Source organism: Nelusetta ayraudi, unplaced genomic scaffold, assembly GCF_046127955.1.
Source record: "Nelusetta ayraudi isolate G7.1 ecotype Tasmania unplaced genomic scaffold, CSIRO-AGI_Nayr_v1 ptg000048l, whole genome shotgun sequence".
In the NCBI taxonomy this organism is placed as follows: domain Eukaryota; kingdom Metazoa; phylum Chordata; class Actinopteri; order Tetraodontiformes; family Monacanthidae; genus Nelusetta; species Nelusetta ayraudi.
In genome coordinates, this window is record NW_027466098.1 from 8,196,073 (window position 1) to 8,220,516 (window position 24,444).

Here is a 24,444-nt window from a genome sequence, read left to right on the forward strand (position 1 = left end):
CTCCAATGCAGATGAGCTTTGGGTGACAAGACATCGGCAAACTTGCAGCTGTATCTTCCTGAACTCAGAAATCAGCCAATTCAGCTTTAACAGTCAAAGGCTGTGCCACAAGTAACACCTCCATATAATAGCAATGAGGCCAACGTTTTCAACGTCTAAAAAGGCAATGTGGAAGGGAAGGGGAAGAAACTGAAAAAAATGGCACATGGCTCCCTGCAGATATTTGGCCTTCCTTTCTGTTCCTTCCTAAGTCCCTCAGTGGCTCGACAGACTTGGTGGTCAGACTCACACTCACTGATGATTCAGGATTTCCTCTCCAGTAATCCCCAAAGCACTTCTGGAATGAGTCTTGAACGGGAACCTTCACTATTGGCTCGGACTTGAGACTGCCTTTTGTGAGAGGCGGCTGTGGTTGTGACCAAGGCCAAAAGTGACTGAGGGTTTGTAAACTGGTGGCCACAGAACAGACACGTGTGAATGCTGTGATAGCAACAGAACTGGCACAGACGTTTCACCACTGAAAGAAGAGAAGAGTGTTTTGGTGAGCTGGTCTGGAAACTCTGTGTTGTTTCCCTTTCCCTTTGTGTTATGTTCGGCTTTTGGCCTGGAAGGCTCATTCCAAACGTACATTCACTCAATTCTCAAAAAAAAAAAGCCCTAAAACACTCTTTTAAGTTGCACTTTTTGCAATTCGAACTTGAATTGTTTTTTCGCAATGTGTTTTTTCTATGGCTCATGTGACACTACACTACAAAGGTTCCCGCCAAGGTTGGATTTGACGGCATATTCACTGTTTATGGTCTTGTATTCCCATTGAACTCACAGTTTTGTTTATCTTGTACACTCGTTAATGTAAACCGGAGTTCAGAGTATCAAAGCTATACGGCAGCGGGTTCACAGAAATCTGACGTTGACAACAAGTCAAAAAACGTCACATTTCCAAATGTTTTTGCTTGTGTGTTCATGTGGCTACACCACATGTGGGATATCGTTGTCTTAACAGTTACACTTGTGGTTGATTCAGTTGAATGCATTTGTTTCCTGCTCTGAATTCAACCTTTTATGCTGTGGAGTTATTTTTCAGTGGTCCACATCCAGTAAGCTTCCTTTTAAGGCGCTGGTATGGGGAAAAGAACACAAGGCGACTGTTTTTCTGAAAGAGGAAGAAGTCAAGAAACAAGAAACCCTGCTATGAGTTGTAACCAGTGGCCACTGCTAAACACATTGGCTAGCAGCAGCTAGCAAGGCTCAACTCTTTTATTCTGTGCCAGATGGACAAGTCTGGTGTGCCAGGTTACCTAACAGTTCAACAGTTTTCCATGTGCACTACTCACTCTCTCGCTCCTCGCTTCACTGTTATTGTATTGAGAGGAAGTGTTGGACTTTGGATAATTGAAATAACCTACATATTTCATCAGAGTAGCGATGGACTATGATCCTGCAGCGATGTCTCATAACTTATCTAACCAACCAGGATTCAACTTTCACCCACAATACCACAGAAGCCATCGCCGCGGCATTGTTGGATGCACCAAAAGCTAATTAGATCACTGGAAATGTGTGATCATTGAATTATTAATGCTCATGGGTTTCATACATTAAGCCAAATGACTCTTTGGATTTGATGAGAAGAAAAAAAGAACACAGCAGGGGCAGCTGTGCTCTACATTGTAACACAAATAGCAATGTGTTAACTGTCAAGTGGCCAGCAGTGAGAGGGCATAATAACACAACTTAACAATATGAGGCGGGCTTCAAACTGAGCATGCAACTTTGAAACAAACATTCATGCAAAAGCATTACCGCTGTGAAACTTCACAAAATTCTGGTTCCCAGCAAAGCGGGCCTCCTTATCTGGAAATACAAACATGAACTTGCTGAACCTTTCCGGGTTGTTCCAATATATTGAACGAAGAGTGTGGAGGTGTGATTGAGTTTGCTGCTACATTGATATTTCAGTTTAATAACAGCCTTTAAAAATTATGCGAAAGTGTCTTGATTGCGTGCTCTTCTGTCCCGTTCAGTCGGGGATTAAATGTGTGCAATCTTTCCCGCGAGGTGCAATTTGCCTACAAATACAACAAGCACTGGAAAAGGTGTTATAAAGGTTCAGTACGTGCTATAAACATGACTACACCTTGTGTGTGTGTGTGTGTGTGTGTGTGTGTGGTGTGTGTGTGTGTGTGTGTGTGTGTGTGTGTGTGTGTGTGTGGCCCAGACTGTAAATGATAATAACGGTGACGTATTCTGTCATTTTCAGTGTGACCCTCCACGTGTTAACTGTTGACACAGGCAGGATCGAGGCTGTCGCTCTGATAACAAGGGCCTTTATAAGTCAGAGGAGAGCCATGGCTCCTCCACAGACCCATGATCCTCAGGTAAAGGACTGTCATTTATTTTATTTTAAAAATGCAGACTATCTTGGGAAGGGATTGCATGAAAAGAATATCTATATAACATAGTAGTGTGTTGACAGTGTGGTCATTTGTTCATTCTAATCCTTTTGTATCTGACCTTTACCAGGAAGACGAAGATGCATTTCAAAGCAGTGATCCTTGCCCTGTCATTTTTGACAACCTCAGGTAAGGAATGCTCCACCGCTGCTTTCAACTGCCCTTTGCTTGTGTGTGTGTTTCTTTAATTCAAGTGTTTGCGTCTGTGCCTGCGCAGCGTATCCACTCCACCGTGACATCAGGGAGGCGACCTGGATCGATTCCGAGGCAAACCAAGTTCACGACAAGGCAGAATTAACAAAGGACTCAGAGTATGTGAACTGAACTGCATGCACTTATTTCAAGGAATGGAAAACAAGATACAGCTCAGATTTATTTCAACTGTAGGCGGATCTTACTATACAGTGGTATCGAGGTGACAAGTGTGAAAATATGCGGATTTATACTAAAAATTCTGTTTTATTTTGCACTGGGAGCAGGTGTCTGTGCAACAGCTGCTACTTCAGTGATTGGGGGACCAAAGTCAAGGGTGGTTGAATAAATGGCTGGAATAGAATAAGTTGTGTAAATGGCTCCATAAATGGCATTCAAAATACTTTCTTTTAGCCACAATGTGGTTTTTGTTTGATTTTCGCTCCTCCACAGCAGCCGCCAACAGCATTGCGGAGGAGGGGCTCTTGCCCTTTTTCACTTCAGTTGCCGTTTATATCTGAAAAATAAACGAATAAAACTGGTTCAAAACTGGTTCTAAACGTTTGTACAGGTCCCCGAGAGGCCGTCACAAGACCCTTAAAGACAGGAGTTCTCAGTTGAAAGAAATCCATTACAGTCTGAAAAGCAAATGATTTAATTGCTGAAGTGGCTAAGTGGCTTATGAAGGAAAATCCACCTGCCAAGTGGATAAGAGCAACATATGTTTGGGTATCTAATTAAGATCACTATGAATAATTGATAACTCCATAAAATGAAAATGAAAATTAAATAGAGAAGGGGGCGTTGCAAACCCTGACCAAAATAATAAACCTAACTGAGTGCCTCTTTGTTGATATTTCTCTTGTTTGAACTTAAATTAAAGCACGTTATATAGCTAGTACATGAGTAATATTTAGTTTTTTCTTATCTCGTTCTAAATTGCTTTTTGCTCCTCATTTATGCATCGCAGCCCACTGATGGTTAAATAGTGACTTGACAAAAGGGGATTATATGTAATTTATGCAGGTCACACAGTCGTTAACCAATCAGATCACCCTGTTATGCAGAGAGAAAAAGAACCAGATCTGCCGTGAGAGCAAAGCCTCAGTGACAATTTTATCTCATCCCCCTTAGTGCAATCTACAAGAGCCACATCGACACCAGTGACCTTTACAGCCGAGACGATGGCGGCGCGAGCCCCGTCGCAGAGGAGATGCAGCACAAACTCAACATGGAGTCGGAGCGGCTGCGCACCCGCCTGCGCCAGGAGCTGGCCGAGCTGCAGGAGAGGCTGTCGCCGTCCTCGTCCCACCTCAGCGCCACTCTGGCCGGCATGAGGGAGCGCCTGGCGCCCATCACCCAGCAGCTCCAGAGCGCCCTCAGCAGCAACGCCAAGGACCTCTGCGGCCAGCTGAGGCTCTACCTGCAGGGCCTGGAGCAGGCCGAGGTCCAGCCGGAGGCCAGCGCGGCCGTTTACGGGGAGGCCCTGCACTGGATGAGTCAAACCCTGGAGCAAGGCAGCTCCAGACTGGCTGACAGCATCACCGACTTCAACACGAGAGCCGCCGGGGTGGTGGAGCACCTGAGAGAGATCAGCACGAGCGAGGAGGAGGCAGCCGAGCCAGAGCTCTGGCAGGAAATCAGCTCAAGGTTGGAGAGGGAGGTGAGCTCCCTCCGAGCAGACGCCCAGACTCAGGTGGCGGCTCTCAAAGCAGAGATCGCCGCCCTGCTGGACACGGCGCGACCTCAGGGGACTGAGGTGGCAGCCAGCCTGGAGAGGTTCTGCCAGAACGCAGCGCTGCAGAGCCAAGTGTTTGGCGCTCGCATGGAGAGGCTGATCCAGGGGCTGAAGGAGGAGCTGCAGGTCCGGGGAACCTCCAGCTTGTCTTCTTTTTCTTCATCCTCTTCTTCCTCACAATCCGATGGCTCTCTGCCAGGGGACTTTACAGTTCGGCTCTCTGCCCTGATCCAGGACATTATGCACTCAGTGTCGTGACAGTCGGAACAAGCCACTTAGCAGCTACCTCCAAGGTTGCCTTCACATAATTTTTGCCTCGATTTGTTTATGTTTATTTTTTTGCTATTGTACCAAAGAAGATTGTTAGTGTCTCAATATTTATAAATGTATGGCATTGAATGATGTGTTTGTTTGAGCATGTGGCGAAATTGATTTGTATTGTATATATGTGTAATGTAAAAACATGCTGCTTTTGAATAGTAAAGATGATAAACTTTGGATTTCTGAGCAAAGATTTTGTGCAATTACCCAGAGGGAACGACATCGGCTTTCGTAAATCAAAACTATATTTTTATTCTGTGCAACAAGAAAATTTACAAGACACCCTGAAAGACCAGCTGCCATTTACAAAGACATATATTTATACGTTTAATATTGTTGTTTTTCCTGAGAAGTTGCTATTAGCATATTGATAATAGAAGCTAAGCTCTCACATGACCCCATAATGAATGAAGATACAGCAATGCAGTTGGATGTATGAGAAATATAGTATGTGACTCTCTTGCGAAATTGGCCGAACCATCATGAATTCACAATTTGATCCATGAGCGCTGCGGCGTGATAAGACTCGAGGTTGACTGGCCGGCTGTTCTGTCAGGCCAAAGCGTGAGGCAGTCCTCCAACCCAGTAGAACTTCTTTAGAGCGAACCAGGTGCCCAGAACCAGCAGGGCCGCAGCAGCCGAGCCGAAAACCACGCCCACCACCAGGCCCGTCACGTCGCCATCCTCCCGCTCTGACGGTGCGTCGTCACCTGACCCAGAAAGAAAGGGGGACATTAATAGAGAGTCTTTTTGGGGACTTTAAGTTTGAAGTGATGGATGTGAGTCTACTCACTGTGGGAGGCGGCAAACGGCCTGTCTTTAGGAGAGAAGGATAAGACGAGTAAAGTGAAAACGTTGCCCTTTTTAACTGATGGCGTTGGGTAATCGGAACTGGGTCGTACCTTCTCTAGCGGTGTAAAGAGGTCCCAGTGTCACCGTGGCAGAATCAGTGCTCTCTTGTCCAAAAGGAGTCAGAGATCTCCTCCTTCTCTTGCTGCACGCCTAGAAATATTAAGCGGTGCATGGATTCCACGTGGTTCATTTGTAAAATAATTTTTCATAGGAGTCAGCGGCGATTTCCTGACAGTCAGGTGTCTCATGCTTGAACCCGGGAAGGTTTGTGTTGTTTGATTTTTTTTTTTTTAATCTCCACATTACACTAGCAAGACGATCAAATACTCTGTCTATGCTGATTCTTAGCCAGTTTTAAGTTTGTCAAGTCTACTCAAGATTTAACAAGCACCAGAGCTGCTCTTTTCAAACAGCCGAAGCGTCGAATAAACAGCAATCTGTCACATTACGTCTGACTTTTTCCTGATGATTCAGCTGTTTTTAATTAATTTCTTTATTTTAATGCATTGACTTACAGACAGCAGCTCCTGGCACTTGCTTGGCTCGCACAGCCTCACGATGCAGTGCACATAGATGCTGGACTTTGGCTGGTCGCGGTGCTGCACGAAGCGGAAGGTCTCAAAGTCGAAGCGGGCGACCTTGGAAAGGCCGTTGCTGGTCACCGACGTCCTTTGCTCCACCGAGCAGCTGTCGGGAAAAACAGTCATTGGGTGAGTCGACGACGCAAAATTAATCGTTGGTGGGGTTTTTTTGTTCTACTCGTGTGCGCCTCCGTACCCAGCAAAGAAGTTTTGCTGCTCCATCTGTGTCATGTTGTAGGCGGTCGGGGTGGCAAAGCAGTGATCCAGCAGCACGTAGAAGCTGAAAACAGTGACAGTGACTGTTACTAACTGTGCAAGCACTTTCATTCGGTGTTGGAAAAAAACTCATCAGCTCAAATAACTACTCATCCTAATACATTTCGCTTACTTTCCTGTCAGGTTCACAGCCTTGACCTCTACGTAGATCCTAGTTCGCAGCTCCAGTCCTGTTGAGGGCACCGACAACGGCCTGCCATAGTCGGTGTCCTGGTGATAAAGAAGACGATCGGGGATGTTGCTTCTCATGGTTTAGAATGCCGTGCTTACGTTCTGAACTTTCACTTACATTGAAAACGCCCATTTCCAGCGTGTCGATGAAGGTTCCATTGTTGTCGCTGGTCGCTACAGAGACTGAGGAGCTAGGAAGTTGTTGGGGTCACAAAACAGCTTTTTTATGTTTATTTATTTATTAGTTTTGGTTTTGTTACTCTTAAAGATTAGCAGGTACTCACGCCACTATCTGTGTGTTGTTGATCAGGTACTCCAGCGGGTAGCGGCAGGAGAAGTGATAATAGAGGTCTGTGGAGTAGCTGATCAGCCCCTGGTCGGATCGGGGTGTGTCTATGTAGCCCGTGATGATAACTGACTGGATACTCGAGAAGCTGCTGAAGGGTCCAGCAGGATCTGGAGCCTCATCTACAATCTGGACAAGATGGGAAAAAAATCATGAAAAAAATCATTTAAAAAAAAACAACAACCCAGCAATGGACTATTTTGCACAAGGCCGCGTCTGACCTGCAGAGACTGTCGACAGGGGTTGTCCTGACTGTGGTTGACGGGAAGCTGATAGCGGATGACCGGAGGGTCCACGCTGCTGTCGATGGAGCCCAGGCAGTCGGTGATGTTGTGCTTCCCGTTCAGGGCCAGGTCCGTGGTGTTGAAGCCCGACCACTGGGCCGTGCACAGGTTGATCTCCAGGGTGATCGTGGCAGCGCCACAGTCGACCGTTATGTCTGAATTGCCTTCAAAGCAAAGACAGTAGTTTTTCCTTTAGTTATTGTGAGATTAAAAGAAAAAAAACACGACAGCAGAGACAAGAAAATGTTTGCTGTGTTTAAATTGAGAAAGAAATGAAGCTACCAGGCGTCCTCTCATCATCAGAGGAGCAGTTGTAGGTACAGAGAGCTGGCTGCAGGAGCACCACCAGCAGAGGGAGACACGGGTACAGATCCATGATGTCACTTCTAGGTTTGTAGAATTTTTCAATCCTGTGTTCAAAAACAAACAAACAAATGAAGGCAGTAATAACGGGGGGTTTTTTTTCAAAGTAAAATATACAAAATTCCAAATAAAATTCCAGTCACAAGTCAACAAGAATATGTCGTAAACACATTTAGTATTGCCAGTGTGAAATGTGGCGTTTTGTTTTTGCATGTGTGGAACAGTTGTGTGTTGAGTGTTTCAGCAGGAGACTGATGAAAAAGTCTGCGGAGCATCTTACCGTGGCAGGAAGCTGAGCAGGAGTCATGCTGCTGTTTCGCGCAACGTGGCTTTTATAGTGAGTAGAGACCACCAGAGGTGTGAGTCTCAGCCATCAACATCCCCACCCATCCATCCACACCCACCCTCACACACGCACATAGATGTCATGCACACCAACGCGTGCTCTCTCTCTCTAGATTTTCACTGAGACTTCTCAGTGGACAGCAGCTACAGGAGGGCTCACTGTCAGACGTCAACCTAGAAGATTAACTTGTCAGTTGGATTTAGCAGAGACACTTTAGAATTATTACAGCACTTTCAGATTCCCCTCACTTCTAATGCTGACCGTGCTGAGCTTTTCTGTACAGCTGTTTTGTCCTTAGCTTTGAACTTGCACATGCTGGCAAACATACGCCACTCCTGGCAACCAATTCTTGTTTAAAATTAGATCATCCATTACTTGTGAATGCACAAAATGTGCATTTTCAACGTCATCAAAGTTTAGAGTTTACTAGTTGATAAATAATCCACGTGTTGAGAAAAACACCTTAAATCCCTGAAAGCTGATCGCGCTTGCCAAAAGCTAGGATTTGAACAGCCAACCATGCCTGACCTTCAGTTGTTTTCTTTGCTCTCTGCAGACCTGCAAAGCTGCAGCCAGTCTCAATACAGTAGCTACAGGCCACAACAGCTCAACCGAGGAGTCCCATTGTTTCAGAACACTGCTGCTATCTCGCCAAAGCGCCCATGGTCAGGGATGACATTTGTTATTCTACACGATGCGTCACTCTACAACCTCTTCAGTTTATCGCTGCCTCTGAGGACATTTGCTTGGATAAAACTGCAAGGATGTCTGTCTGCACTCCCGCGACACTCTGTTTCTTTATCGGTATCGCCAGAAAGCAGAGATAGACGTTAAACTCAGATGTTACGTTTTACTGTCCTGGGTTTGGAATCAAGACAAACACACACACATAATGTACAGCAAAACATAATAGAAAAGACATATTGTTACAACTGCGGCTTTCATAAACTCAGTGTGAAGTCAATGTAAATCCAAAGAGAAATCAGTCTTTTTTCAAGCTAAATTTAGAAGTCTGCTCGTCTGTGAGGATTCCCATGACAGTCTGTTGCGATAATGACTAGCATACATCATGTCTGGTTTCTTTTACCGAGACTGACAATGGTGACTGACATGTAGGCACATTAGGAAACAATCAAAAACTAGTCCCGGGGGAGGGGAGTTTGGGAGGAAAGAGGATACAATGGGAAGCATGTGATGAGGCCTGAGCTACTGTACTCTGTAAGCCTGGACAATAAAGAAAAGACATTGTTAAGCTCGCTGAGTGAGGCAAATTACATAAAGAAATAACTGCAGTGGGCAAGTTGTTGTTGTTGTTGATGTTGGTGGTGGTTTTATTGTTGTTTATCATTACAGTTTCCTCTATAAAAAGATTTTGAGAATTATAAAAGACTGTCATTATGTGTTGTAATATCTCATAGTGATGAATGCCATTGTTGTTTTTGACAAAATAAGAGTAAACTCCAATGATGCAAGTTTAGTTTTCTGTTTATTCGAGGTTATTCTGTGACAACATGTGAGTGCCTCCTTAGTGAGGAGCAAACAGTTTCCAAAGTCTCACTTTAAAAATATATATATATATTTCAGCAGTTTTTCACAGCTGAGTGTGAACTCAGTCTGTTCTGAGTGAGAACAGTTAGGGTGAGCATTTTGTTTTTATAAAATGATGAAAATGCCCTGGCTTTCATTGTTTTTAGAGAGAGAGGCTTACTTTAAACATATTGAAATTATACAACATCCTTGGGTAAACTTAGAGTATCATTTGAGTATCGCATTTCGGCGCCACGTGTCCTGGTTTCTGGTAATCAAAATATGGCCATCCTACTCGTAATGTGTTGTGAGGTTTTCATTGTTTGTTTTTCACGTCATATGCGCATTATTACAACAACAACAACAAAAAAGTAAACGCGAAAAGATCATTTTAGAACAGGCATAATGTCCACCTTTCCACGTGTCCAGTAAGTTACGCAATACAGAAGACGGTCGCACCAAAGTCATGAGTTGGCTGATTAGCTTTCGGCGTGGGTTTGGCGACATCTGCCGGATGGAGTCGAGAGCGCTCGAAAATCTTATTGACGCAACCTCCTCCTCCTCCTCCTCATGAGGACTGTGGATCTGAGGATCTTTTCAGCTGTCAACTGCCGAATGTTAGAAAGAAAGAAAGAAAAAAAAAAGCTCTGCTCTAAAATTTGATTTAGTGCATTCTTGGGTGAGCTTGGTTTTGTCGGAATAAACACACTAATGATGTGAGACATCTCAAGCAGGACATTGTGTACACACTGCCACAGCTCTCTATCACATGACAAACATCTGCGAGCAAGAGCAATCGCATTAAGTGAGGCTTGAAAAGGCCAGAACGGGGGGGGGTATCATCTTAGCACACAGCAGCAGACAATGAACTATAGATTGTTCATATTGCCTCAGATGTTGCAGTATAATGTTCCAACTGCATGATGCAAAGTGTAATTGCATCATGCGTCATGCAGTCTGCACTGACATATTTTATAGAGGCTGCCAAAGGTGCAGGAGTAAAAGAGGAAGAACAACAACAACAAGCTTGCAAACAGTTTCCAAATGGCCAAACTACCTGTAAACCTGAAGGGAAATGCAGCCAAAAAAAACACTGTTTGATTGTACAGATTGGGCAAAAATCCTCAAAAATGTCACAAAGACGTCTCGGCCATCATCCCCTTGCTGATGTCACCTCCTCCACTCCATAAGGGCAGAGGCCAAAAATAAAACTCGCACAAAAGCACACATCGAATAGTCGGAGAAGATGAGTCCTGTCATGCGGATAAAGGGAATGTGACAAATGAGTGACTTACAGGTGGGTTTCTGCTTCCAAGTGTGGGCGGTTCATTGAGACTGGAGTTCTGCGACCGAGCGCTGCCGCAAATATTCTGGCTCTGAATGACACTGCGAATGCCAGATGACAGCTCTAGTACATAGGATATTTATCCTCCATCTAAAAACTCAAGAATACTTGTGTGAGAAGTCACTCTTTTTTTTATTATAATTATTATTATTTTCTCAGCCCGATGCCAAATGCACGCCTCCAGAGGTTGACTCACTTTTGAAGGAGTGCTCTTCTGCTTTCATCTCTAATCTGTGCAACTTTCTCCTCCTGTCTGGATTTAAGGCCCCAGAGCTTGTGGGTAAAAAAAAAAACAAACCTATAGCTGAACAGGAAGGTGTGAAAAAAGAAAGCTTTCCTCTTCCTTCTCTGCATGCTTTTCCTGTTCAGTTGGAGGGCCCTCTATCTCTCTCTCCCTCTCCCTCGCTCTCTCTTTCGCGCCCTCTCTCTGACTCACAGGCTACTGAATACTGGTACCTCATTTTCACAAAGCATCAGTTTCCTATTTATTATTAAGTGTTAGGTTTACATTTATGGAGATTTGCGTGTGTGTTTTTGTAGTGTACTTTTACTCGAGTGCAAAGTGCCTGCAGCTTGCTCTGCTGTGTTTGTGTATTCCTTGGGGGGGGGGGAGAGGAAAAATCAAGGGGAAATAGTAGAATAGTGGATTGTAAAGGCTAATGTTTGATATGACATCATTTACGTAACTTTAAAGTTGGCTTTCCAGAGGAGAAAAGTGGAGATAAATAGGAGATTTTTGTTTTGTTTTGTTTTGTTTTTAATTAAAAAAACAAACAAACATGCGTGTACTAAATTTAGCCTCCTTTAAATTGTACATTTTGTCATGTAGAAACGGGACAGAGACACAAATGCACAGAGTCCCACTAGTGGAAAGTCTTCGAGGGAGGGGGGGGGGGGGATCATTTGTGTCTCGTTAGAGAGGGAGGAAAAAAAAAAAAAAAATCTTAGAGCACCACCACATCTCTGCCTAGACTTTGTTTTCCCTCAGACAGGCGCCATATGCATGCCTTCAGTTAGCAGCTCTCCCAGTCTGGGCTGGACCGACCCGCTGCTTCTGTCACTGCTCTGTTTATGTATTGGCACTTCTTTTCAGGAGAGAGAGAGAGAAAGAAAGAAAGAGAGGGGCAAAACATCTGTTTACAAGTCAGTTTGCATGTGCTTTCGGGAGTTCATCGCCCGGGACATCGTCGTGAACATGTAGAGATGGATTTCATGAAGCTGTTTGGCACCGTGATCGCCGTGCTGTTCCACCCCGGATCCGCGTCCAAAATAAACGGTAAGAGGAACCGAGAGAGGCGAAAAGTCGCACGTTAACGTCTGTCCCACGCGATAGAAAAACTCCGCCGTCCTGTTTTAGTTCAGAGTGAAACTTTTGGGTCCGAGACTCCCTCCCCCCCCCGCCCCCACCAAAAAAAAAACTTTTGTCGCGCCATTCGCTGGCGGCTGTGTGCGAGCCGAAAACTCATCTCAGTTCCGCGCACTCGAGACCCGTGGTGAACTGCGTTTACGACCGTCGTGGTTGAAAGGGGGGAAAAAAACAACTTCAGAAAGTCCCCCAAGAGCAAAAGTTTGTGAGTGACGATGCTAAAGTGGCTGCAGCTCAGCAGCAACAGGCGCGTGATGCGGAGGAAATCGTGTTATCAGCGGTGTTTGTGATGTCAGGAGGTCCACAATGAACAGTTGTGCGCGCTGTTCAGCTGTTCAGACAGAAGATAGGGGGCTCACGGCTCTTTTTTTATAATCAAGGACAAGCTATTTGCAGACAGAGAATGATGTTTATTATGGCATGTTGAGATGGGTTCAGTGTTTATTGACTTATATTTATTGTTCAGTTCAGTGTAAATCACAACTAATGAAAACAGGACCTTTTATTTCTACCAACCCAATTTTATGCATCATAATATTTTTATGTTAATAAACATTGTCTAAATCTGGTTCACTTTAAAGATATCATGTGAACTGTAATGTGCAAGCGCAGGTGATGTCGGCATGGAGAAGAGACAGCACACTTGTTTGTTTTTGTTGCTTTATGCCTGCAAGAATCTTCACAATTTTGAGACATCTGCTTTGACCCAATGCAGATTTTGTACGTGTTATGTATTGTGTCATTGTGTTCAAAATGTAGAATAGTTTTACTGTGACAAAATTCCATTTGGAACGTTAATGTCATTATGGCCAGACAGGAGGGGGGGGGAGGGGGGGGTTAATGTCAATATCTTTTTTCTTTTTGTTATTCTACCCCAAAGAGTCAAAAGGACACTGAGTGTGGCCGGCTCTTTTGGCTCTTTTTGATTTTCATTTTTGGCTGAGCACCTCAACTTTTTTTTTTATTTTATCTTTGAGTGTGCGCATTCTTCCTGTTTGCCTGATCTGCTCTGAAGAAGAACACGGCTTCATCACAGATTAGTGGAATTGATCCCCGCGATTATATAATGTCATAATAAAGTCATAAACCTTGCTCGCTTACACCACCCAGCCGACTGGTGACCCTCAATCTAGAATGTATTCAGCTCAATTAAAGAAATATGGTTCAATGGAAACTAAATTTAAAAAAAAAAAACATCACTTTTGCATGATTCCTTTGCTTTTGCTGAATAGAGCGAGTGTCAATTGTCTGCAATGTTCTGCCCACATTGTTTCATCATACTTAATCTCTCTTGATCCAGGTCAAAGGATCTGCCGCCGCGGAACAGAGCGTCCATGCTACAAGGTGTCCTACATCCAGGACAGCAGGCGGAGGCTGACCTTTGAGGATGCCAGGCAGGCCTGCAGGTCGGACGGAGGCGAGCTGCTCAGCATCGAAACGGAGGGCGAGCAGCGCTTGATCGAGCGCTTCATAGCTCAGCTCCGGGCCGGGGACGGAGACTTTTGGATCGGCCTCCGTCGCACCCCACAGTGGCACAAGCCGGGGACCACAACCCCAGGTTGCCCCTCACAGTACTATTGGCTGGATGGAAGCAAAGCCAAGTTCAGGTATTTGTCATCGTCAGTATTTTTTGTGCAATGTTATGTGTTATGATTGCCAAGTCTTAACATGGCACTGGCATGGTGTAGCTCTGTCAATATCAGTTATTTTCTACGTTTTTGATTCAAATATCTGTGTTTTGAAATGACTGAGCGCTGTGAATTTATTTGCTTCAGGAACTGGCACTGGGACGAGCCGTCATGTGGTGGCGAGATGTGCGCCGTTCTGTACTACCAACCGTCCGCACCACCTGACGAAGAGGGTCATTTCCTGTTTCGGTGGAATGACGACAATTGCAGCTCCAAGAACAACTTTGTCTGCAAATACCCAGAGGGTGAGGCTCTGAATGGGAGAGTCGGTGTGTCCAGTGTTGCGATTGTTGACAAACAATCCCAACTTTGAGTTCATGTATAAGGGACAATAACACAACCGAAAATAACACAAAGCAAGTGTTGAAAACAATTAGCTGTAGGAGTAGAGATGATACACAAATGTAATCATACACTAATATACACACTGTGTAATATGACTATTAATCATCTAAAATTACTTTTAACGTGAAATGTATCATATTTACTGTATTATACTGTGCCTTTATGTTGTTTTTGTATTACCCAATGGCATTGATACATTATACCATATCCATAGCATTTCTTCTCTCTCTCAGTGTGAGTACAGTACAGGAATGGTTTATGCTGACTAACTTCCGTCTTTTCCACCCTGGTGTCTCTACAGTAAAGGTACCAGTATTTGAGGAAGGAAACAAAGCCGATGCAGGTACAGCAAGACCTTGACCAACTCACGTATATGTGCTTTCACTAACGTGACAAGCAGAAAATATTTGCATGGATGAAAATGATTAGTAATAGAATTAAAATGGCAACCAATTTCAAAAGAGTGTATACCCATACAAGCAGCCCTCGTGGTCTAAAATGTATTTTAATGAATTTGTTTTCCTTCACGTACAAGTCAGCCTCACAGAAACCTTTTCTCATGCATGTGACCTCCCTCCTCGTAACTTGAAGGAATTCACACAGAACACGACCAAGACCTGAAACTGATTAGAGAGAAGCTACGGTTGTTAGGCTTTAAAAATACCAGCACATATCTTAAAGAATAAATTTGTCTGATATGTATGTGGCATGATGTAAGACTCTAATCTGATTACATGCATCCATTCACTGTCAGCTCCAGTGACATCTCTGAGGCCGGACATATTCTCAACAACAGAAAGTGCCAAGAGGCCAAATGTCGGACAAACTGAGACATGTAAGAAATAATGCTTGTTTACTTTGCTTAGTTATAAGAGTAAGGAAATTTGAACATTGAAATTATTTTCTTTGATTGTTTGATTATTTTTTTTTTTATTATTCAATTTGACCTCCTACATCTTTGTGTACAGAATTCATACACCAAGTCAAATACAAAGCAAATATGTCAGAGTTCTAACAACCAATGGCTTTCTTCTTCACAGTATCCCTCTCAGACTCCGATTCCCTCTACATCTCTTACATCCTCTACGCAGCTATTCCTGCTCTGCTGCTGCTCATATTTGTAGCTGCCGGGTTTCTCTGCTACAAACATCACGCCAAGAGGTAAGAAGAGCACGGCACTATTTAGTCTTGATGATTGAAAGTTGGCGCTTGCCTTTCGCGTAAGCAACATCATCCTGTGGCCTTTACATCTAAACACGTTCCCATGATTCCACTGTTCCCTCTGTTTTCGTGTCGTCATGTTTCAGGAGGAAAACGGAGACACAGAGCTGCAGCAGCAGACAGAAACCATGGATGGCGGCCGCGGCGTCACCTTATTCCGTGCAAGGACCTTATGCCTTTAGTGACGTGACCAAACTGGACAGCTCGCCCCCAGCGCATATCATGACAAAGTACCCCCAGGCCTCTCCCAAGGATCCCCAGTGTGACGACTACGAGAATGTGTCGTGCACTGACAGGGAGAGTTGCTTTGTAACTAATGACATTTATGAGACTTCCAAAGCTCAGAGCCAACGCTGCCACAGTCAGACTGGCTGGGTGGAAAATGAGATCTATGGATAGTGTCAAGGGGCTGCCGCGGTTTCAGAAGTGACTCTCCCGGGTTGCGCGGTGCATGACAATCGGCCTGCGACGCCTTTGAGGCGAGTCTTTTAACCGTGGATCTATCTGGACGTGTATCTCAAGCGCCGCCTCCTTCAAATGCAGCAGCTACAGGTCAGACTAATAAAGAAGTTTTCACAGAGTGAAGTTGAGCTGTTCTGAGTTGTACAAAGGAACTAAATTAAAAGAGTCTGCAATCACAGTGGCGGTTATTTTCTTCCCTCTAAGCATAAACGGCACGCCAGCACAGACAGAATGGCCTGTGCAAACTCTCTAACACTTATGGGGTTTATTTCCATCGTCACAGGGTATGTATGAGTAGGCTAGTTGCGTACGTATTTCTGACATCATCGTAAAAATCTGCACATGACTTTTTATGAAATCTGCGTATTCGTTTTATGGAGTATGTTCTTGGATTCATTAGGCACCATCTAATTCAACACCAAATTTGGCCCCTAATTTCAATAATTGCCAGATGTCCCAAAATCGCTCTCCCACTATTCCCCCATTCCATGTGTGAACTTAATCAACATTTTCATATTTAATTGGATCATTTTGCCACATGTTGTTCAGATAAACAAACAAAAAAAAAAAGGCTGCGTAAACAGTGCGGCAAGTCAAGATCATATCACAAGCAGCTGTGAGTTGGTTCGGATTTGTTCCTGAAAGTAATAGATTCATATATATAATTTGATGAATTTTAAATTATTATTTTGCAGTTCGGGTTATAGATACATTCTAAATATATGTTTCAGTCTTTTGGAATGTAATTTCTATCACAAGGATTTAATGCATGTTATTAAATTAGTGTGGAATGGATGACATAAATGCATTCTGGAACTGTTGCATAAAAAAAAACTCAGAATAAGCCCTCTCCTCCCCGTTTCTCTTCAACCACAAAATTCTCAACCATATGTTGGCACTTTATGCTGCTCAGACGAATTCCCAGACCATTATATAACTTTGCAGCAAGGTTCAGAGGCATGAATGAATATAAATAAGTGTGAATGAGTCATATGAGTGCTGGAACAGTAAATGTGGTTTCATGGAGATCACATTCAGCGCTCTGAGTGCTGGTTGAGTTTAAATAATGTTGGCAACGCTGTAAACAACCTGTAAACTACAGCGCCGAATCTCCCATCGGTGTCATGGTGTTATGACACATAAGGACAAAGAGATCCTGTGTGACTCTCTGCCGTTCTATTCGGAGACTGTGACCCCGCATGTGAGGCTGCAGACTGGTGTCAGCCCTGTGCGAGGCTTCCTGTTTATGCTCTGATGTCAGGGAACAGGACAGTGCAGGCGGAAACACCGATGACAGAACTCTGCTGACCCTGCTAAACCTCAGAACTGCAGCTCCTGTCCGCTCGCCTGACTCGCACTCCAAACCGTCTGACTGAGCCGACAGCTATAGACAACACTTTGGGACGTCAACTGCTACCAAAGCAGCAGTTGCTTTGGTAGTTTCTGAGCTGATCATGGGCGTACAGTGGGGTTTAGAGTGAGTACTCAGTGTGCTGTGGGGACAGTGTGTTGGAAAGATGAAGCCCAGCAAAGAGAGAGGTTCAGTGTGTTCTTGGAGAATGTTCGACAGGAAATGCCAAAGGCACATCTGGAACTCTTACACATTCAGGAAGTCAATGCGTGACAGCCGAGGCCATCAGCACGCCGCCTGCCCACCTAGTTCTGGACAGCTTTGTGGCGGGATTTCACTGCAGCAACTGGAGAGAGGAGCGTTGGTGTGAATGTGCGCCGTGCCAGATTTTATTGGGTGTGTTAAATAAAAGTTGTGTTGCAAAAACGTTGCGGTCTGACTCCGCGAGACGTGTCTGTCAATGTGGCTGCGTATGTGGGATTGTGAGGGTGTGAGAACAAGATGCCTGTTAGTAAAAAACCAAATGCCACAGTGCTGAGAGCAGCGTTTGGAAACGGGAACTGGGAGCCTTCCTTGCATTTACCACAATAACCGACAGATGGCGGTGTAATGTTGCCGACAAAAGTGTCTCTGGGGTTGGTGAAATTTTTAGTTTCACATCGGGCACTGCATGACAAATTCGGATAAATAATGCCATTTCTAATGCACTTTTTTTTTTTAATATATATATATTTTTGCTTATCTATGTTTCGTGATTTAAACAGGAGGCGAATTGAGACAAATCGATCGTCCCTGTGTTTTATATTTAAACTTTGCAAATCGCACGTAACGTTTATTTCCTGTATTCTTGCACATTTGAACAAACGAGTAAGAAACGAATTTGTGAAAATACACCCTTACTGTTCGGCAGCCTAAGCGTTTTTTTGTTTTTATTTTATTTTTTTAAATGAGTTTATTTAATTATTTCTCATTCAGCCGCCAGCGGGGCCGAGACATGAAAGCTACCTGTGTGTTTGTGTGCGTGCGCGCGCGTGTCTCTGTGTGTGTGTTGTGTGTGCGGGGCGCTATCAAGGTGGACAAGGCAGGCAAACACCACATTTCAGAATAGCAATTTTACCGGTTGACGTAAGAGGTGGGTCTGGTTGTCGTGGCAACCAATCGGCACTGAAGTGTGGAGCGGGTCCTTGGCCCCGCCCCCTGTATAAATACCCCCATGGCTTTGACGTCAATACACGTCAGCCGGAGAACATGATGCCTCTTTGCGAGTCAACTCGTGTGCTGCTGTGTAGCTGATAGAAGGGGGCACCTCAGGCGGAGGTATTACGATCCTATTGTAGTGGCCGAAAACGTGGTTGTGACACACACACACACACACACACACACACACACAGACACACAGACACACGCGGAGCAGCTAATGGCCGGCTCGGCGTCTCGGCGCCGTCGGAGAGCGTAGCCACAGTGGCGCTGAAGGTGGCGGGGCGACGCGGAATTCAACTTTGTCTCCCTTTTCATGGACGCGCTTCGAGCGGCGGCGGCGTCCTCGGCGGCGGCGGTAGTGGCGACGGCGGCGGCGGCTGGAGAACAAGAGGCAGCGGCGGCGGCGGGCGGTTTGTTTTCCTCTCGTCTTCGTCTGTAAGTGGCCGCGCCGAGCAGCACCCCTCCTCTCGTGCTGTGTGAGCGCGTGCCCCCCACCCAACCTCCACCACTCCAACGCTGCTTGCTCGTGGCTGGCTCCGGTCTACTCGTCCACAACACGGTGCCAGTCAGAACAGCATGGTCATGGCTGACAGTGTCCAGAAACCGCTGCTCCGGGGTCCCGTCCGAGTGGGCTTCTACGACATCGAGCGCACTTTGGGGAAGGGCAATTTCGCCGTCGTCAAGCTGGCAAGACACCGCATAACAAAGACGGAGGTGAGTGTCCCGTCCCCCGCGTACCAACACCACCACCACCACCACCTCCCTCCTCCCCAGCGAACTAGTTAGCCCCCGATGCTAACTTAGGCTACTGTTCAAGCCGAGTTACATAACTTTCGTTCACTTTGTTGAAAAGCCCCAGATGTTTTTCAAGGTGATGCCGCAGTTCTGTTACTAGAAACACGCACGGGTTACTGCCGTGGTCAACCCCCCGGTACGAGGCGAGGCTGGCCCTTCAGGTGCGGGGAGTCGTGCCTGGCCACTTTGCACGTTCGCCCCCTCCGGCCACCGTCGCTCTGCCGGTGAGAAGGTCTGACCGTCGGCGCTGCTACTGAGAGACGCAAACTGTAAACAGGCATGTTCTCGGTCCGCGCCGGCATTGGACACTCCTGAAAGTCATGCTGGCCACGGACCAAGCAGTGTCAGTGTACCGGATCAGGAACCCTGGCAGACTGTAAATATGAGTATCTGGGGCAAACGGCATGGGTCGGTGGTCCCATTACGCAATCCAAATAATGATGGAGGTTTATTGGGTTTCCCGTGCCTGCAGTGCGTGGTGGGGCTTTGTGACGAATAGGATGTGCCAGTCGGTTGCTCTCTAATTGCATGCACGCAGATAGCAGTGCCGTGCTCAAGGGGAAGGTTAACAGGGGGTCCTTGCTTAGTTTGCAGGCAGCCTCGTATCTCGGCCCCACTGCGACGAGATGCGGCGTGAGGAAACAGAGCTCGGGCTTGTTCAAGTTCACTAACAGTGTTTCTTACGCATAGATTGTCAACTCTCCACAGAGGAGCCTTTCTCATGCCGGTGCCACCCAGTGTCGTGGCTTTCTGTTGCACTGTGCTGACACAGTGGAGCGGTGTTGGAGGAGATCTGACACGCTGCGATGTGCAAGGCCGAGGGAGGCGCACTAAATGGAGCCGCTCTCGCTCACGGCGCCGTTTGACCTCCCTCTGGCTCCAAAGTGTCTCCTTTGAGATTGCACACAAGCAAGAGGAGTAAAATATCCAGAAAGGGCTCGTCGTAAATTCTTAATGGGGATTTGAATTGAAAGGTCACACTCAGCCCAGCTGGTCCGCCGCAATGTTTTAGCTGTCATCGTGCGGCACCAGTTGAAATCGGGATGCTCGTTTTCGGGCGGGCGGCCGGGAAGGCGTCACTTGGCTCAGGTTGGTTCACGCAGCAGCAGCAGCAGCAGCAGCAGCAGCAGCAGCAGGGTACAGCCAAAGCATGGTTTTGCATAAGAAGCCAAGGTCAGCCAGAGGGACGGGTTATCCATTTCATGTAATGCTGCCCGACTTGAACGTTTGCCAGGTTGACGGGGGAAAAAAATATATGAGATCTTTGTCTTGGGAGCGTGAGGCAAAAGCATAGTTTCACATGTCATCATGTGAAACGAGCGTGTCTCATGCACCTGTGTGTGCACAGTCCAGCCATGTGTGTGTAAGCTGCTTTTCACACCCATGGTCCCACTTGCATGAGCTCCTCTGAGAAATTCATCTGTGGCACACTTGCGCTCAATGCAGCTTATGAGTACTTGCAGTGATTACCCATTGCCATGTGTTCATGTCTTTCACTCAGTAGGTCATATATTTATCCCCCTCTGATCCCAGCTTTGTCCCGTCCCATTAGTCGGGGTCTAAGCTGAATTCACCTGAACCTCATCGGCCCCAAATGACTGCGTGCAAAAGTTTTGCAGCAAGTATGTCATTGTTCAACCTATCTGGTACGGATAAGTTGAGTGCAGTCTCATGAGTTATTCCAAATTATTTATACATCTCTTCTAAGATATGGATGCTGACCCGAAACCGGTTCTAGAGGCAAGTTGCCCACTGTGTTTCTTCACGGTTGTTCATTGTTTGCCGTTTGACATGATAAAACATTGTTGTGTTATCTTCAAATATTTGAGAACTGGAATGTGATGTCAGGTGTGATTGTTGGTCAGAGACATAACACCTCAAGTCAAATATGTCTTCAGCTGAACCGGTGTATCTGATGGCAACTTGTTTATCATCGAGATAAAAAATGATGTTAAGTCTGCAGATGTAACTATGTGATTACTAAACCTGTTTTCAAAGAACGCACTTGCTCGGAAAGCCTCAGGCAATTTGCTCCAAAAGGTGAGCACTGAGCACCATCAACACTAAAAGCTGCCCAGCCCTGATTAGTCCCAGTCTTGGGCAATATCCATCGATAAATTAATCATTTGAATTGAACTTGAATGTATTGCTGTTCTAGCAAATCTCAAGAGAATACAGTGTATTTTGTGCCTGTTGAACATCACTCCCTCCATAATATCATTCCACACTGAAATGGGACTTTTGACCTGATGCCGTGCCACCTGCCCGTCCCCTAAATAGATCAATGCAGATGATCCACACAACACGGCTAAAAAAAAATTAAACTGCAATTGGTAAAAGTCACCATAATTGTGATAAACCAGCAGCAGTGAACAATCCAAATATTGACCAAAGAAACAGCCGTAAACTGATTTGTTCGTGCACCTTTGATTAATTTATCGAGCAACACACAATTTCAATTCAGAAAAAGCACAAAAAGACAAACGGGGCTCGATTAAACCAGCTCCCTTACATGTGTACAAATGCTGTGCTGCGGGAAAATTCGTCAGCGTTTTTCCTGCTCCGTCCGTCAGCGGCGTGACTGCAGGGAAGGGAATGGAGGCCCTGGTGTTATTTTCCTCCTTTAACCGGGCTCACTGGTTCCAATGTGCTGACGAAATGCTGTTTACAGGACGGTCTGAAGGAGAGATGTTAATATTGCCTTTTCACCCACCGGACACCATTAATCAAAGGCGGGAGTGTTGCCGTTGCTAGTGTGCGATTTAAACACCTATGTGTCATTGTGAACGTGCACATAAACACAACAGGGCCCTCATTTGTCTCCGCTCTACCCTCACACGATAATTTACACCGCTTGGCTCTAATTCTCCCCAGGTCTTTTGGTTGAGGCCGAAGCGCCACTCCGGCAAACGCTTCTCTCGGCCGAGTTTCCTTTGCCTCCACGAGGATTATAGACTGACCGTTTTTCTGCCGCCTTGAAGTTTGACGCTTGTGTTTGTTTGTTAGCGGAACAGCGACTGACAAGGTCCCTCCTTTCCCTGGTGCTCTTTCTCTCCTGCAGGTGGCCATCAAGATCATTGACAAGACCCAGCTGGATGCCGTGAACCTGGAGAAGATCTACCGGGAAGTTCAGATCATGAAGATGCTTGATCACCCCCACATCATCAAACTCTACCAGGTGGGTTCTGCGCGCTTCAGTGTCCGCTGTTCGTTGTTGGATGTGCACATAGTCGTCCTTGCCTCTTTTTTTTCTTCTTTTTTTTTAACCGCTGTCGGGGTCTCACATGTTTGTCTCCTAATGGACAAATATATCAACCTTGTTTGTTTCATTCCCGGTATTACGTAAGATCTGCTTAACCCATGATAAATTGTCACCCATGTCATTATGTAACTCGCAAATATAATGACACTGGAAACAGTCAATACTTTGTTTCGTAGGAGCCCTCTGGAATCCCACCAAAGGACACCTCAGGGGCCTTGGATCCGCTTAGAAAAACAAACAAAAAAAAAAACAAAGAAACAAACAAAAACACAGATTTACACAATAGCACACTATGAATTTATTGAGGTCTGAGCTCTCAGTGACCGTAATGCTTTTTGTATTTGGTTGTTCTGGTCCCAGAAAAGTTGTGTCACTGAAAAGGTTTTCCAAGAGATTTGCTTGGCTCTTGTGTTCTCCAGCCTGCTTTGTTTATCCCATGACACCTCCAGGCCGTCGGTCGCTGTAATTGGGAGCAGATCTGTTGAAGAATGGCCATAAATAGAACTTAATATCCTCTGAACTTGACACTGAAGATGCATGCGCATACATTACATCGGGTATCAGCTTAATGTATTGCACGTCTGACTGCCTAATTTCCCCATTATCTGTTTTCTAACGTGAAATTTGATGGTATAAATTAATGTTAGTCCTGCTATATGATAGACATCATTCCCAATTAGGGGACATCAGTCAATGTTGAGTCTGTAAAAGAGACAAACCTTGATATGATAAAAGTCAATTTCTGAAAAAATTGAGGGTAAAACTAAATAACAGGGTTGTGAACTGGTGGTTTCTAACAGTGTTGTGGAGTAAGCAACAGGAGACAGAGGAACGCAGTAACTTACTGGAAAAATACTGCAGGGAAGAGTGGGATTAACTACTCAGTCATCACCGTAGATTTCCACAATAGATTATTACACTCCCCTTTGGTTTTAACTACAAACATTAATCCTGCTCCAGTGAAATAGAACCTTACCAATTCACATAAAGTTGATTGTTTAGTTGTAAAACTTCAGTGAGTCCTGACTGACTCGAATCGTTGTGTGAGACACGGGGAGCCTGTTGAGCCACACCGTCACTTTTATGACGAACCCTGTGAGGTGAAATCGCTTTTCTGCAGCAGACTCCGCTGCTGGCCCCTGGTTGGTCTTCTCTCCAGGTTCTCTAGCAGTCGGGATCGTTGAAGCGTGGGACCATTTGCACGGTGTTCTAATGCATTAGCAAACAACCGCTGCTTTGCAGGACCTGGCTTTCACACATAGGGGAACATAGTTAATGAGTGACTGACACCTGTTGCTGTGTCTGCCTGCCGCGGCACTACGGCATTGGGCCTTTTCAAATGTGTATCCTTATTAAGCCGGTGTCAATCTGAGCAATAGACATTCAAATGTGTGACCTAAGCCTCAGTCTCAGCCTGTGTTTAGGCAGTTTTTGAAAAAAAAATTAATCATTTTATTCACATTTAATATTAATTATTTTTATTTCAATAATTCAATCTCTGGGCCCAATTAGTTAGAAGATGAGGCGGTTCTATATTGCCCCAAAACAAGATATTGCACGCTCAGCGTACTCACAAAGCCCTTCAGAAGGTGACATGCGTCTAGAACTGCCCACATTTATGCAAGTTACTGCTCTGAACCAGAAGCATTGAATTCACAAATGTTCTTAGCCGCTGCTCCAAGAGTTCCTGGTGTTCATGATAGCAGTAATTGTCGAGAGGCGGCGGCGTCAATGCCAGGTGCGTTCCCATGAGCGTGTATCTCCAGCCTTATTATCCATGTTTGCAGGCCAACGAAGTCTCCTGCAGCAACAGCAAATTTATCGCAATAATTATCATCGTGGCAGAGTTAATTTCTTTCCCCCTCCTCCTCAAATCAAACCGTCATCTCTTACAACCCGAGGGCCCATATTTGAAAACACCAGGAGCCCTTACAGCGCTTTTCCATTACACACTTTTAT

At 45.4% G+C, this 24,444-nt stretch overlaps 4 protein-coding genes across 4 annotated transcripts in view; 3 read left to right on the forward strand and 1 right to left on the reverse strand.

Annotated features, from left to right (window-relative positions):
• Positions 1-2,352: 2,352 nt before the first annotated feature.
• LOC142895206 (uncharacterized) lies at positions 2,353-4,881 on the forward strand. Its single transcript, XM_076036063.1, has 4 exons — positions 2,353-2,378; positions 2,524-2,582; positions 2,671-2,764; positions 3,780-4,881. The coding sequence occupies exons 1-4, from the start codon at positions 2,368-2,370 to the stop codon at positions 4,639-4,641; spliced, it is 1,026 nt and encodes a 341-aa protein (XP_075892178.1). The 5' UTR covers positions 2,353-2,367; the 3' UTR covers positions 4,642-4,881.
• A 36-nt stretch (positions 4,882-4,917) lies between these two features.
• On the reverse strand, positions 4,918-7,619 carry LOC142895205 (zona pellucida-like domain-containing protein 1). The gene is made up of 10 exons (XM_076036062.1): positions 7,497-7,619; positions 7,152-7,378; positions 6,869-7,059; positions 6,703-6,775; positions 6,526-6,623; positions 6,334-6,417; positions 6,072-6,243; positions 5,607-5,706; positions 5,498-5,521; positions 4,918-5,414 (listed from the first exon to the last, which is right to left on the reverse strand). Exons 1-10 carry the CDS (start codon positions 7,588-7,590, stop codon positions 5,257-5,259), a joined length of 1,221 nt encoding a protein of 406 aa, XP_075892177.1. The 5' UTR covers positions 7,591-7,619; the 3' UTR covers positions 4,918-5,256.
• A 3,977-nt stretch (positions 7,620-11,596) lies between these two features.
• On the forward strand, positions 11,597-16,055 carry laynb (layilin b). Its single transcript, XM_076036064.1, has 7 exons — positions 11,597-12,071; positions 13,462-13,768; positions 13,937-14,094; positions 14,496-14,537; positions 14,949-15,029; positions 15,235-15,355; positions 15,502-16,055. The coding sequence occupies exons 1-7, from the start codon at positions 11,867-11,869 to the stop codon at positions 15,812-15,814; spliced, it is 1,227 nt and encodes a 408-aa protein (XP_075892179.1). The 5' UTR covers positions 11,597-11,866; the 3' UTR covers positions 15,815-16,055.
• A 2,388-nt stretch (positions 16,056-18,443) lies between these two features.
• Positions 18,444-24,444, forward strand: part of sik2b (salt-inducible kinase 2b) — a 42,336-nt gene continuing 36,335 nt past the window's right edge. The window contains exons 1-2 of the mRNA XM_076036069.1: positions 18,444-19,142; positions 22,285-22,401. Coding sequence (XP_075892184.1) covers positions 19,005-19,142; positions 22,285-22,401 — 255 coding nt within the window. The 5' untranslated portion in view covers positions 18,444-19,004. The remainder of the gene's footprint in view (positions 19,143-22,284; positions 22,402-24,444) is intronic.